Source organism: Oncorhynchus mykiss, chromosome 21, assembly GCF_013265735.2.
Source record: "Oncorhynchus mykiss isolate Arlee chromosome 21, USDA_OmykA_1.1, whole genome shotgun sequence".
NCBI lineage: Eukaryota > Metazoa > Chordata > Actinopteri > Salmoniformes > Salmonidae > Oncorhynchus > Oncorhynchus mykiss.
In genome coordinates, this window is record NC_048585.1 from 44816779 (window position 1) to 44829259 (window position 12481).

Genomic DNA, 12481 nt, shown 5'->3' on the forward strand with positions numbered 1-12481 from the left:
TCATGGGTGCACCTCAGCCACGCTCAAGGTCCTAAACGATATCTTAACCGCCATCGATAAGAAACAACTACAAATACCTAGATGTCTGGTTAGACTGTAAACTCTCCTTCCAGACCCACATCAAACATCTCCAATCCAAAGTTAATTATAGATTTGTCTTCCTATTTCGCAAAACAAAGCATCCTTCACTCATGCTGCCAAACGTACCCTTGTAAAACAGACCATCCTACCGATCCTCGACTTCGGCGATGTCATTTACAAAATAGCCTCCAATACACTACTCAATAAATTGGATGCAGTCTATCACAGTGCCATCCGTTTTGTCACCAAAGCCCCATATACTACCCACCACTGCGACCTGTACGCTCTTGTTGGCTGGCCCTCGCTTCATACTCGTCGCCAAACCCACTGGCTCCAGGTCATCTACAAGACCCTGCTAGGTAAAGTCCCCCCTTATCTCAGCTCGCTGGTCACCAGAGCCACACCCACCTGTAGCACGCGCGCCAGCAGATATATCTCTCTGGTCACCCCCAAAACCAATTCCGCCTCCCCTTCCAGTTCTCTGCTGCCAATGACTGGAACAAACTACAAAAATCTCTGAAACTGTAAACGCATCTCCCTCACTAGCTTTAAGCACCAGCTGTCAGAGCAACTCACAGATTACTGCACCTGTACATAGCCCATCTATAATTTAGCCCAAACAACTACCTCTCCCCCTACTGTATTTATTAATTTTGCTCCTTTGCACCCCATTATATCTATCTCTACTTTGCACATTCTTCCACTGCAAATCTACCATTCCAGTGTTTTACTTGCTATATTGTATTTACTTCGCCACCATGGCCTTTTTTTGCCTTTACCTCGCTTATCTCACCTCATTTGCTCACATTGTATATAGACTTATTTTTCTACTGGATTATTGACTGTATGTTTTGTTTTACTTTGCTGTTGTATGCGTCGAACTGCTTTGCTTTATCTCGGCCAGGTCGCAATTGTAAATGAGAACTTGTTCTCAACTTGCCTACCTGGTTAAACAAAGGTGAAATAAAAAATAAATAAAATAGCCTGTTTTAGAGAAATGTAATCATTGAATATTGTAAGAGCATTCATTGTCTGCTTATATGCTCCCTTTTCTTATCCTACGGTTCTGACTTGGTGTACAGGGAGAATAATGTAAGAACGGGCCACGTTCTGAATTCTGTTGCTGTACATTTCAAAAGTGCTGAATAAATAGTTATATTGACTATGTCCGTCCTAGCTCGCTCATTTATGTCTTAATCGAAATTACGGATTCCCTCTCCTCTGCTCGTCGTCACCTTATGCCATATTTTGTACATCTCAATTGTCAGTAGAAACCACATTTGTTTAAGCAAGTTAGCCATATCAGTTATGTTTTTTTTTAAGGCAGTAAATGAAGCCGAATGAACTGTTTCGATGCCAGACAAGGCTCCACTGATTGCCAGGTGTGGAAGTGGTAAGGTGTTGGGACTGCTGTTGGGACTCTGCTGTTGGGACAGCTTTATGTTGGCCCTAACAGTTTGTGGGCACAGTTTGTCACCGTTATAGTGCAATTAATGTATTGTTTCATGTTGTGTTATGTAGTGACTTTGCTGGTATGCATCCCCCCAAAAAATGTGGGCTAGTTTGCCCCACCAAGATTTACATGATAAAATTGCAACTGGGCATAAACCATTGCAAAATAACATAGAATTGCTGGAAATGAGCTTTAAAACAGTAACATTTTCCAAGTTCCCCTTCTAGGGATTGTGCAAGGGGGGCAATGAAATTCACATAGCAAATCTCACTCCAAGTTTCTTCAAAAGTTGCCAGCCCTGCTGAATGTATGTACCTTAGAAATTGTTTTCACACACACACACATTTTATAGGTCCGAACTCAAAAATAGCTAGTTTTTTTCCCCCGAGATCCCAGTTGTCTAGAATTCACTGAAGTCTGAGATTTCCCAGTTTCCAGTTGTTTTGAATGGGCAGAAGTCATGCTGGATTGACAGCATGGCCAATGTATTTAACCTTTTTCGGCCCATTGTGTTGCATGTGAATGTTTAACTTTTACGTTTGGAAAAGAGACCCTTAAACTCAGACTTGGAATTTCCAAACCACTCATTGTTGAATTTGCGATTTCCAACTTGTGTATTATTTATGTCCAATGGCCGATGAGCACGGATACATTTTATCTATCATTTCTCTTCATATGAAGAATTGAAAAGGATGTGCCAGTAGTAGTCTTAATTCATGATGATGAAAACCTGTCTAGCTTGCTAGCTAAGATTTTTAAAGTATGATGTTGACATGATCCGCCATTTGTGTTTGTATTTATTTTAATTTTAAATGTGTCATTTATTAGACGCTCTTATCCATAGCGATTTACAGTAGTGATGCATACATTTTTATACTATACGTTTTTTTGTACATCCCAATCAAAGCTATGGTAGATATAACGTGTTTTGACGTCATTGTATCTGTGGCCAATGACCTTGAGCCTTCTTGGATGGGAACTTCTGATGTAAATCTATGGCAGCACCCAAGGTGCTGCACCAATCACGGCGCATCTAGAGAACATTACCAACCCCTACACTCTGTATTTTCCGCTGGCTGCCCCACCACAGGAAGCATTGAGCTAGGCTGAAACACCTGCATTTTGGCACTTGCTCAAAAAAAAAAAAAAAAAAAAAGAGATCATGTTTGTATGCGGCTTTATTAACTCTTTTTTTTTTTTACATTTGTTGCAAACTGATGTGACACGTATTAATTCCCAAAATAATCTAGAGCACCACCTGCCCCGAATGACAGGTCGCCACTGTGTCAGTGTGACTCCCAATTGTTGACAATACATGCTCTAATTGCATATTATGTGCCCCGCCCGACGCAGCTGCAGGAGGCTACATCCAATAATACCACACAGCCGGGACAGTGGTATTAGAACTCTGTCACATTCATTAGTCGGATTCCATTTCAAAACGTCTGTTGCAAAACGTTCTGCAACAGAAACCGTTTACTCCAAACGCTCTTCAACGTGAAGTAAAAGCTGTTAGGTTCTTAAATGAAGTTGTAGTTTCCACACGTTGCCATTCCAATCCGAATAGTCTGCAATGTGTTTGGGACAAGCTCAGCTGCACATCTATACATTATCGATTCTTCAACGCTCTAAAGTGGAGTGAAGTCCACAGGGTTCCTTCCAACTTTTCCCAGACGTTTTATTTTTTTGGAAGACTCAATTGAACTACAAATTTCAGTTTAAGAACATTTGGAGTAAACAGCCAAAAGTCTTGCAACAGAATCCGACTAATGAATACACCACCGATTCCCTCTTGGGCAGGTGTACACTGCTGCCCCTTGTTGGACTAATTCGGATCTGCCACCTAACTGCTGTAAAAAACTTGAGGCAGCCTACACAATTTCCTTTACTCAAATCTGGGACATGATTAACCTTGGGGAGTGACTATCGCTGGGTTTATTTTTTCCACTACTTGGTATTGGCATCAGATCTTTTTCAGAGCTGATCTGATTGGCCAAAATACCAATTAGTGGAAGGAAAAAATATAAATTGGGCTTCATGTCTAAACAGAGCCTGTACTGGTTTCATAGTCACCTGGCCATTTATAAAATTCATCAGTCCCCTTGCAGGCAGTCTTCTGGCTACGGCATCACATCCCTCCTGGGTTCCTTAATCCACAGAACAGGCTGCTTAGACATTCTGCATCCTTAATGGAACGCTTTTCCCCATATAAAACACTGAACAAAATATAAATGCGACATGTAGTGTTTGTTTCATGAGCTGAAATAAAACATCCCAGAAATGTTCCATACGCACAAATCTTATTTCTCTCAAATTTTGCACACTTTTTTTTGACATCCCTGTTAGTGAGCATTTCTCCTTTGCCAAGATGATCCATCCATCTGACAGGTGTGGCATAGTAAAAAGCTGATTAAACAGCATATTTACACAGGTGCACCTTGTGCTGGGGATAAGGCAACTAAAATGTGCAGTTTTGCACAACCCAATGTCACAGTTGAGGGAGAGTGCACTTGGCATGCTGACTGCAGGAATGTCCACCAGAGCGATTGCCAGAGAATTTAATGTTAATTATCTACCATAAGCCAATTGCATTGATTTAGAGAATATGTCAGGTTGTTCAACCGGCCTCACAACCACTGAGTTGTGTGGGTGAGCTGTTTGAAGTCAAAATTGTTAAGAGTGCCCTGTGGTGGTAGGGTTATGGTATGGGCAGACATAAACAATGAACACAATTGCATTTTATCGATGGCAATTTGAGTGCATAGGTACCTGACAAGCTCCTGAGGCCCATTGTCATCCGCCGCCATCACCCCATGTTTCAGCATAATGCACATTCCTATGTCGCAAGGATCTGTACACAATTCCTGGAAGCTGAAAATGTCCCCGTTCCTCCATGGCCTGCATACTCACCAGACATGTCCCCCATTGAGCATGTTTGGGATGCTCTGGATCGATGTGTGCTCCAGTTCCCTTCAATATCCAGCAACTTCACACAGCCATTGAAATGGGACAAGATTCCACAGACCACAAATGAACATCCTAATCAACTCTGAAGATGTTGCACTGCATGAGGCAAATGGTGGTCACACCAGATACCGACTGGTGTTCTGATCCATGCCCCTACCTTTTTTTAAAGTTCTGTATTCCCAGTCATGTGAAATCCATAGATTAGGACTTACATTTATTTCAATTGACATTTCCTTAAAATTGAAATTGTTGCATGCTGCGCTTATTTTTGTTAAGTGTATATATAATGCCATAAGACTAACGAGATCCAGGGTGACGTGCTGCCTCAGCCATAATGGACCAGATCTAAATGCTCAGCGACTGCTTTTTCACCCTTATTAACATAAAGCCCATTTCTGTATGTAGACATTATCAATGTAAGCTGCTGTACAACAGGGTTTCCTAGGGCCCCCCGGGAGCACATTTAGGATTTTGCCCTAACACGACACAGCTGACTCAAAACCAACTCATCAAACTTGATTTATTTTCAATCAGCTGTGTAGTGCTAGGGCAAAAACCAACCCAGGACAGAGTTGAGCGAAATTCTGCTAAAGGCTATCAATGTAAAGGTTGGCATTAGACTAACCTATTCAATTTACATGTCATCAGGTGAGTGATAACGTGGATTTCAGTTATCAGTCCCAAGGTTTGTGTATCAAATGTTCTTGATTTAGCCAAATGGACAAATGCTTATCAAACAATGAAGTCCTTTATTGCCATCAGAACATGTGTGAAGACCAGCCTACCTGACACTGAGGAGTTGACAGTACCTGAACAGTACTACTAGCATACACACACAGAAAGGTCAACATTCTCTCCACCCAGAAAGACATGGGGATAGTGAGCCACAAGCGGCAGATAGTATTAAAGACAACGGAGCGAGGTACACATTTCACACTATAACAAGACAAAAGTGATCCATCTTTCCCAATCCTACATGCAGGCATGCACACATGAACCAAATATAGAAATACTCAGTGCGCTGCTGACGCATTAACACGCAGACAGTTGAAACGAAAAAGGGGTCAATCAATCTGGGTGATTGTAATTCAGTAAACACAATCCCTAACTAGCCTCAATACTTGTGTGAACATCTATCATGCTAAATGTTACACTGAGTATTACAATAAGTATTTAATGAGGGTAAGAAACAATTACACTAAGGAAATGGGGTTTCTTTTATTCTTAGTCATCCTTGTAAAAAGGCAGCCATATTGTGGGTGAATTTGAGTGGTGGAAAGCTATTCCGAACAGTACTTAAGTGTCTACGGTATGGATTCTAAAACACATTCAAGGTGGACATTAGCAGCAGTTCTAGTAGCGGATAAAATGGTGAAACTGAAACGTGAACCCTCTCCCTCGTGCAAAGCTACTGCTGAATGATCATGCAGTTGGTTTGTTGATCATTTTAGAAAAATAGTGCAAACTCAGAAGAAATCAACCAGTTCATCTCAAAAGACAGTTGATTTCATTTCCATTTTATTTCATATTTTCTATGTGGAAAGAACAAAACGCAGTTGAGAGAGGTAACCAAGACAGTAACATGAGCCACCAAGGGTTTCTGAGTCACACAACCCCCCCCCCCCCCGCCTGTCGACCGCCACCTTTAGGAACCGGACAACCATCTCGCTTATAGTTCCATCTCAAAACACTGTAATCTCTCCTTTGACCACAACGCACAGTCGACCACACTGACTGAACCCCTCCGCCTGTGACTGAATTGCATGGTGCGGTCGTGCATCTGTGTAAGCCTGTGTGTGTATGGCTCTACTCATCCCTTTTGAAGCAGTGAGCATCACAGTCAGTCTGCCTGTCTCCTCCCCCAGCCACGACCACATGGACCATTCTAGAAGGGTGAAACAACGTGGCTCGCCTTCAACCCGTCTACCTACCTCCCCTCGTGGTCGTCGTGGCATGTGCGTTCAGACCGCGATTCTGCAGTTCACCCAGGCATTAGTAAGTGTGGCTGGAAGCTAGAGCGCCGTGCTACCCTACCTCTCTATTCCACACTGCTAGTGGGCCATGAGAAAAAGAGGCACTAAAATTCTCATTTCTTTAAAGTCTAAATCGATCCATATATCATCAAGTCCTTAACCTCTCATTGTTTGTCGGTCAGTCGGTCTGTCAGGATGTATAGGGACAGCCCTGGACACTAGTGTCGAGCATGGGAGACGGGAAGTGATGCAACACTTCCTCCTACCCCGCCCGGCCAAAAGAGCGGCCTCGCCTGCCTTTGTGACCTCACCACCGACCCAGGGCTATGTTCCAAGAATTCTGTGTTCTCCCCCCCCCCCCCCCCGATTTTAATCCTGTGGTTGCCAGCTCTCTCAACTGTGCACACGTACGTACAAACACAATCTCTCACACACAGCCCAAACGCTGTCCAGTCCACTCTCACTCAGGACAAGCGCCTTGAATTTTTTTGTTTGGCACCAGACTTTCTGGCCAGTCACTCGTTCCCTTGTTTTCTGTCCTACCACAGTTAACACCTCTACACTCTTAACTCCCATTCCCTCACTACTGGTCTGTTCTCTGAGCAAAAATAAAATAAAAACCTCTTTCCTGTGACACAAAACTCAACAATGAACTTTTTCAAATTCAAGGCACAATGTCTATCAATAATCACATCGGTCTGTCCGTCATCACCAACCGACATTTAGGCCAGGGTACGTAGCACTCCTGACACTTGTTCTTCACCGCTTGGACTCATCCGCCTATCCCTCCCTTTCTCCAGCTGGCATCTATTCTCCTCTCAACTTTTAGAGACGCTTCTGTTTGAATGGGAGAGCGACCACAAGTCCAAAGCAGTAATAACATAAAAAAAAAAAATTGTCTCGTCCTGTTTTCTGAGATTCAGTTCTCTTTTAAATCAAGTCATATCCACCAGCCCTTTTGGCAACCTAGTTGTTTTTTAAAATAAGCACTAAGTACTGATAGATAGGATAACATACACCGTTACGTGTGTTTAAGTAAGATGCGACTGTCGTTTTTTTGTACTTTTTCTCTCCCCCCTCTCACTCAAAGTATGAATCCGGTATTTTGTTGTTTTTCACTCATCTGTTTTAAGGTTTAAGTAAATGCAAGCAGGGACAGAGTTTGCCATGAAGTCTTGCTCTAGACCTGGGTTTTTAGGGGGTGGGACCTAGTCCTCTACGAGACGCCGTTGACCAGGGTCTCGCTGGGCGTGGCCATGCCGTTGCTAGGGGAACGCTTGGAGGGCACCATGCGCTCATCCTTCTTGGCGCTGCTCCCGTTCTCCTGGGGGAACAGCAGAGGAGGGGAAACTGTCAGTTTAACAAGTTGCTATAAGCCGGTATTTTCTACGGTCTGTGTGTGTGTGTTTGTACTTTAGGCTCGGAAGCAGCAAGTGTCTCCTGGGGAAGGCTCTGTCGGCTCTGCGACTCGGCGCGGGATATGTAGTCTGCCACGGTCACTACAGACAAGAACCCAGAGAACAGTGATTTAAACAGGATATACTGTTTAATGACACATCCAGCACAACACAGTGACGAATGAGACTAAGGAAGGATACGGTAGACTAGATCAGACTACCCTTTTCCTCTAAGGTCTAGACTGACAACAGGGAGGGAGGTTTGGGACGTCTGACACACTGCTCACCCTCGGCTGGCTGTCTGTCACGGCTGGGGGATCCTCCCTCGGGGTGGTTGCCACGGTTACGACGGCGGCGGCTCCTGTTGCGGCGCTGGGGTCGGCCCTCCTCATCTGATAAAGGAGAGAAAAAAAAAGAGGAAGTATGAGAGACGTAACTTTAACACTTCAACTTCAAACTAGTCACACAGCATAACTAACACTGGTACTCTCCAGACTTCCTACCCAGTCCGTTCTCGTTGGGTCCGACCTGGCTGTCTGACTCTGTGGCGGCGGCGTCCATCACGCTTGGCTCCTGGTCATTACGGCGACGGCGGGAGCGTCTCCTGCGGTCTACTCCTCCCACTCCCTCGCTGGTGTCCGTGTCGCCCTGCTCACTCTCACCCTCCAGCAGGGAGAACGGGTTGCTGTCCGGGTCCCTCAGCACTGGCCAGGAGAGAGGAGAGAAAGAAAGAGAGGCCTAGCATATCAAACTGTACCACCTTCCAGTCGTAATGAAGGAAAACTTGGCCATTAGGTTTGACCCGAAACATCCCAGCATCACCAAGGACCAATTTGATTCATTAGAGCACACCGGAACAAAACATTGTTACAGAACACTCAAAAGAGCATTTCTCATTGGACAAGGTCACAAAGTCCCTGCCAATTTCAGTTGGTTTCCCTCTATATTTGGTGCACAATGAATACAACCCTGTACCCCATTTGGACTATTAATAGGCCTGCTGTATTGCACCATTAATAAGCCTGCTGTATTGCACCTGAGCTGATAGAGTTGGTAGTCCTTGAGGCGGGTCCTCCGCGACCCCGTCCGGTGTTGGATCCACGGCCCCTGCCACCCCGACGGGAACCCCTCTCATCTCCGCCCACGCCTCGGGGCCGCTGGTCGCGCTCGTTGAGGTCCTCTGACTCAGAAGCGTTGGACTGCTCAGAGTTAGTACCTGGATAACAGAGTAAGGGGCAGCTAGAGACTAATCTTCAACTGACAATAGTATAGATTACAATAGTAAGTTAGCAGCTGTTTTGTCCTGACAGAAGGCAGGAATGATGGAATGTGGAGTGTTTTGTACAAAACTGTAGTTTTTAGTCCCAAGTGTGTGTGGTGTACCAGTTGTCTCAGCAGAAAACCCATGAGAGAGAATACCAAATAAATAGTCAGACCAGTTGGTGTTCACTGCAGCAAAGCACGTTACCAAATCGTCATGTCGACTGACGGAGTGTAGCCTGCAAACACCAAGTTCACACAGAACCAAACTATCCACTTGTAGTCAAAATAATAATTTGCCGTTTTAGATGGAAGCATGTGAGGATCGTTGGGTTGATTGTAAATGACTGTTTTATATCGTTACATTTTCTTAACATGAATAGATAGGCATCTCCTGACTGAAATGAAGTAGGTTGAAGGATGAAGGAGCATGGAGAAATCCTGAGTGATGGAGAACTACATCTTTGTGGAAGGGAGGGGGCAAGAGTTCAGGGTACAAGCAGACACTGTTAAAAAGGTATGTACACAGCTGTACACCGTCGCTGAGTAAACATTTGAAACGCCACTCAAAGTTTAGCCTCGTGTATGATAAATATGTTTGTATATTGAGATATTGGTCTTATCAGATGATAGAATGCAGTTAGAGCAGTAAGGGATCTTGGGAGTTGTAATCTCGTCTCACCATATCCAGAGTACTGGCTGTTGGAGGGCCTGCGTCCTCGTCCGCGGCCTCCGTAGGTGCGGGAGGTGTGGAGGTTGGTGGAGTTGCTGCTCTCGTCTGTGAGGTAGCCCTTCTCCCTGTCCCCGGGGCCGGTGCCTCCGACCCAACTAGGGGGGGCACGGTACCCCACCCCGATCTGACGGAGCTGCTCGTCAATCTGCAGCCGCTCCAGACGCAGCTGCTCCACTTCCTGTTAGAGACGGACATGTTAGGACATATATCATTAGGTATATTCCTATAGGGCAGAGAGACAGCGATACATGTTAGGACATATATCATTAGGTATATTCCTATAGGGCAGAGAGACAGCGATACATGTCAGGACATATATCATTAGGTATATTCCTATAGGGCAGAGAGACAGCGATACATGTTAGGACATATATCATTAGGTATATTCCTATAGGGCAGAGAGACAGCGATACATGTTAGGACATAGTGCCTATAAAAAGTCTACACCCCCTTAAACTTTCTAAATTTTGTTGCGTCATGAAGTGGGAATTAAATAGATTTAATCGTTATATCAGTCGCTAGGCTTCCATCCAATTTGGCAGATTTTCATGCGAATATTCTCAAATCTGCATAAAAACAAAGCACATTATCCCACCAGAGATATTTCCATCAGAGTTTTTGCGGATAAAAGGCTGTGCGTAATGACAGTGCACACAAATAACTTTTGCCATTCAATTCCCATGTACTGAATGAAAAATAAAAGTTAAATGGGTTTCCATCACCTTTTCAACTCTGCCGGTTGCATTGCCAATGTGCCAACTCTGGTCTTGGCAAATTAACTCTAGCCAATAGCTTGCAGAAGCAGTGCGGGTAGGCTAACTACATTGAGATTATGGAGAAGAGCGATATTATTTGCATTTGTCAAACAGCAGCCAAGCATCGATCATCATGTCACCAGAATAAGACCCTCGATATTTGTTGGAAAGGAGGATCAAGCTCATCAGGAATACAGTGTAGATGTTGTTAATGTTGTAAATGACTATTGTAGCTGGAAACAGCAGATTTAATAGAATATCTACATTAGGCCCATTATCAGCAACCATCACTTCTGTGTTCCAATGGCACGTTGTGTTAGCTAATCCAAGTTTATCATTTTAAAAGGCTAATTGATAATGGGCCTCGGTACGCCGATGTAGATATTCCATAAGAAAATCTCCAGTTTCCAGCTACAGTAGTCATTTACAACATTAATGTCTACACTGTATTTCGGATCAACTTTATCCATTGAAAAAAAAGCTTTTCCTTTAAAAACAAGGACATTTCTAAGTGACCCCAAACTTTTGAACGGTGTGAGTTATATATAAAAATCACACACACACACACACCGTAAAATTCTTATGAGCACATAACCAACAATGCATTAAGAAATTTGCTAAATATTCTAAAAGGAAAAAGAGTAACAATAATGAGGATATATACAAGGGATACAGGTAGTCAATATGCAGGGAGACAGGTTAGTCAAGGTAATTAAGGTAATATGTAGGTAGGGGTAAAGTGGCTATGCATAGATAAGAGGGTAGCAGCAGTGTATGTGAAGAGTGTGAAGGAATGAGAATGTATGAGTGTGTGGCGTCAATATGTGTGTGTGTGTGTGTTGGAGTGTCAGTGCATTTTGTGCGAGTGTGTGATTAGAGTTCAGTGAGTGTTCATCGAGCCTGTGCAAGAGTGTCAGTGCAAAAAACAAGGGTCTCAAGGCAAATAGTCCAGGTTGCCATTTGATTAACTGTTCAGTAGTCTTATGGCTTGGGGGGGTATAAGCTGTTCAGGAGCCTTTTTGTCCCAGACGTGGCGGTCTGGAACCGCTTGCCGTGTGGAAACAGAGCAGTTCGACTTCAGTGGCTGGAGCCTGACTATTTTTAGGGCCTTCCTCTGACACCGCCTGGTATAGAGGTCCTGAATGACAGGAAACTCTGCCCAAGGGCAGTGTGGAGTGTAGCAGAGATGGCATCATCTGTAGATCTGTTGGGGTGGTATGCAAATTGGAGTACGTCCAGGATTTCTGGGATGCTGGTGTTGATGTGAGCCATGACCAGCCTTTCAAAGCATTTCACGGCTACAGATGTGAGCACTATGGTCAGTAGTCATTTAGGCAGGTTACCTTAGTGTTCTTGGGCACAGGGACAATGGTGGTCTGCTTGAAACAAGTAGGCATTACAGATGTTAAGGGAGAGGTGGAAAATGTCAGTTGGTCAGTGCATGCTCTGAGTAGGCATCCTGGTAATCAGTCTGGCCCTACAGCCTTGTGAATGTTAACCTGTTATAAAAAGCTCTTAAAGTGGTTGCTCCACTAAAAAAAGTTTTGCGATTATGCTGCGGTACTTAGAGGTCATTTGTGGTTTAGTACGGTACCCTGCATCACAACTTCATTGCTCCAGATCAGCGCAAGCAGGAGTTAGAGCACTGATTATGCTTTTGGGTCCCAAGGCGCAACTGTGTCTCTGTAGTACTGTAGCCTACTCCTGACAGGTCACTTTGTACAGCGCCTTAGTGGCGCGGCAGTCTAAGACACCGAATCGCAGTGCAAGCTGTGTTGCTACAGAAGCTGGTTCAATACCTGCGCTGGCCTCGACTGGGAGACCCATGAGATGACTACAGGTTTTTGGTTTCTCGCCCTCAA

General features: G+C 44.3%; 1 protein-coding gene across 4 annotated transcripts in view; it reads right to left on the bottom strand.

Moving 5' to 3' along the window:
• Positions 1–5230: 5230 nt before the first annotated feature.
• The window catches only part of LOC110500856 (fragile X mental retardation syndrome-related protein 1), a 28467-nt gene continuing 21216 nt past the window's right edge, over positions 5231–12481 (bottom strand). For all 4 annotated transcript variants that reach the window (XM_036957946.1, XM_036957944.1, XM_036957945.1 and 1 more), the window contains exons 12-17: positions 9814–10042; positions 8908–9087; positions 8375–8575; positions 8159–8263; positions 7888–7973; positions 5231–7798 (exon numbers count right to left, since the gene is read on the bottom strand). In XM_036957946.1, the coding sequence (XP_036813841.1) occupies positions 7691–7798; positions 7888–7973; positions 8159–8263; positions 8375–8575; positions 8908–9087; positions 9814–10042 (909 nt within the window). In that variant the 3' untranslated portion in view covers positions 5231–7690. The remainder of the gene's footprint in view (positions 7799–7887; positions 7974–8158; positions 8264–8374; positions 8576–8907; positions 9088–9813; positions 10043–12481) is intronic.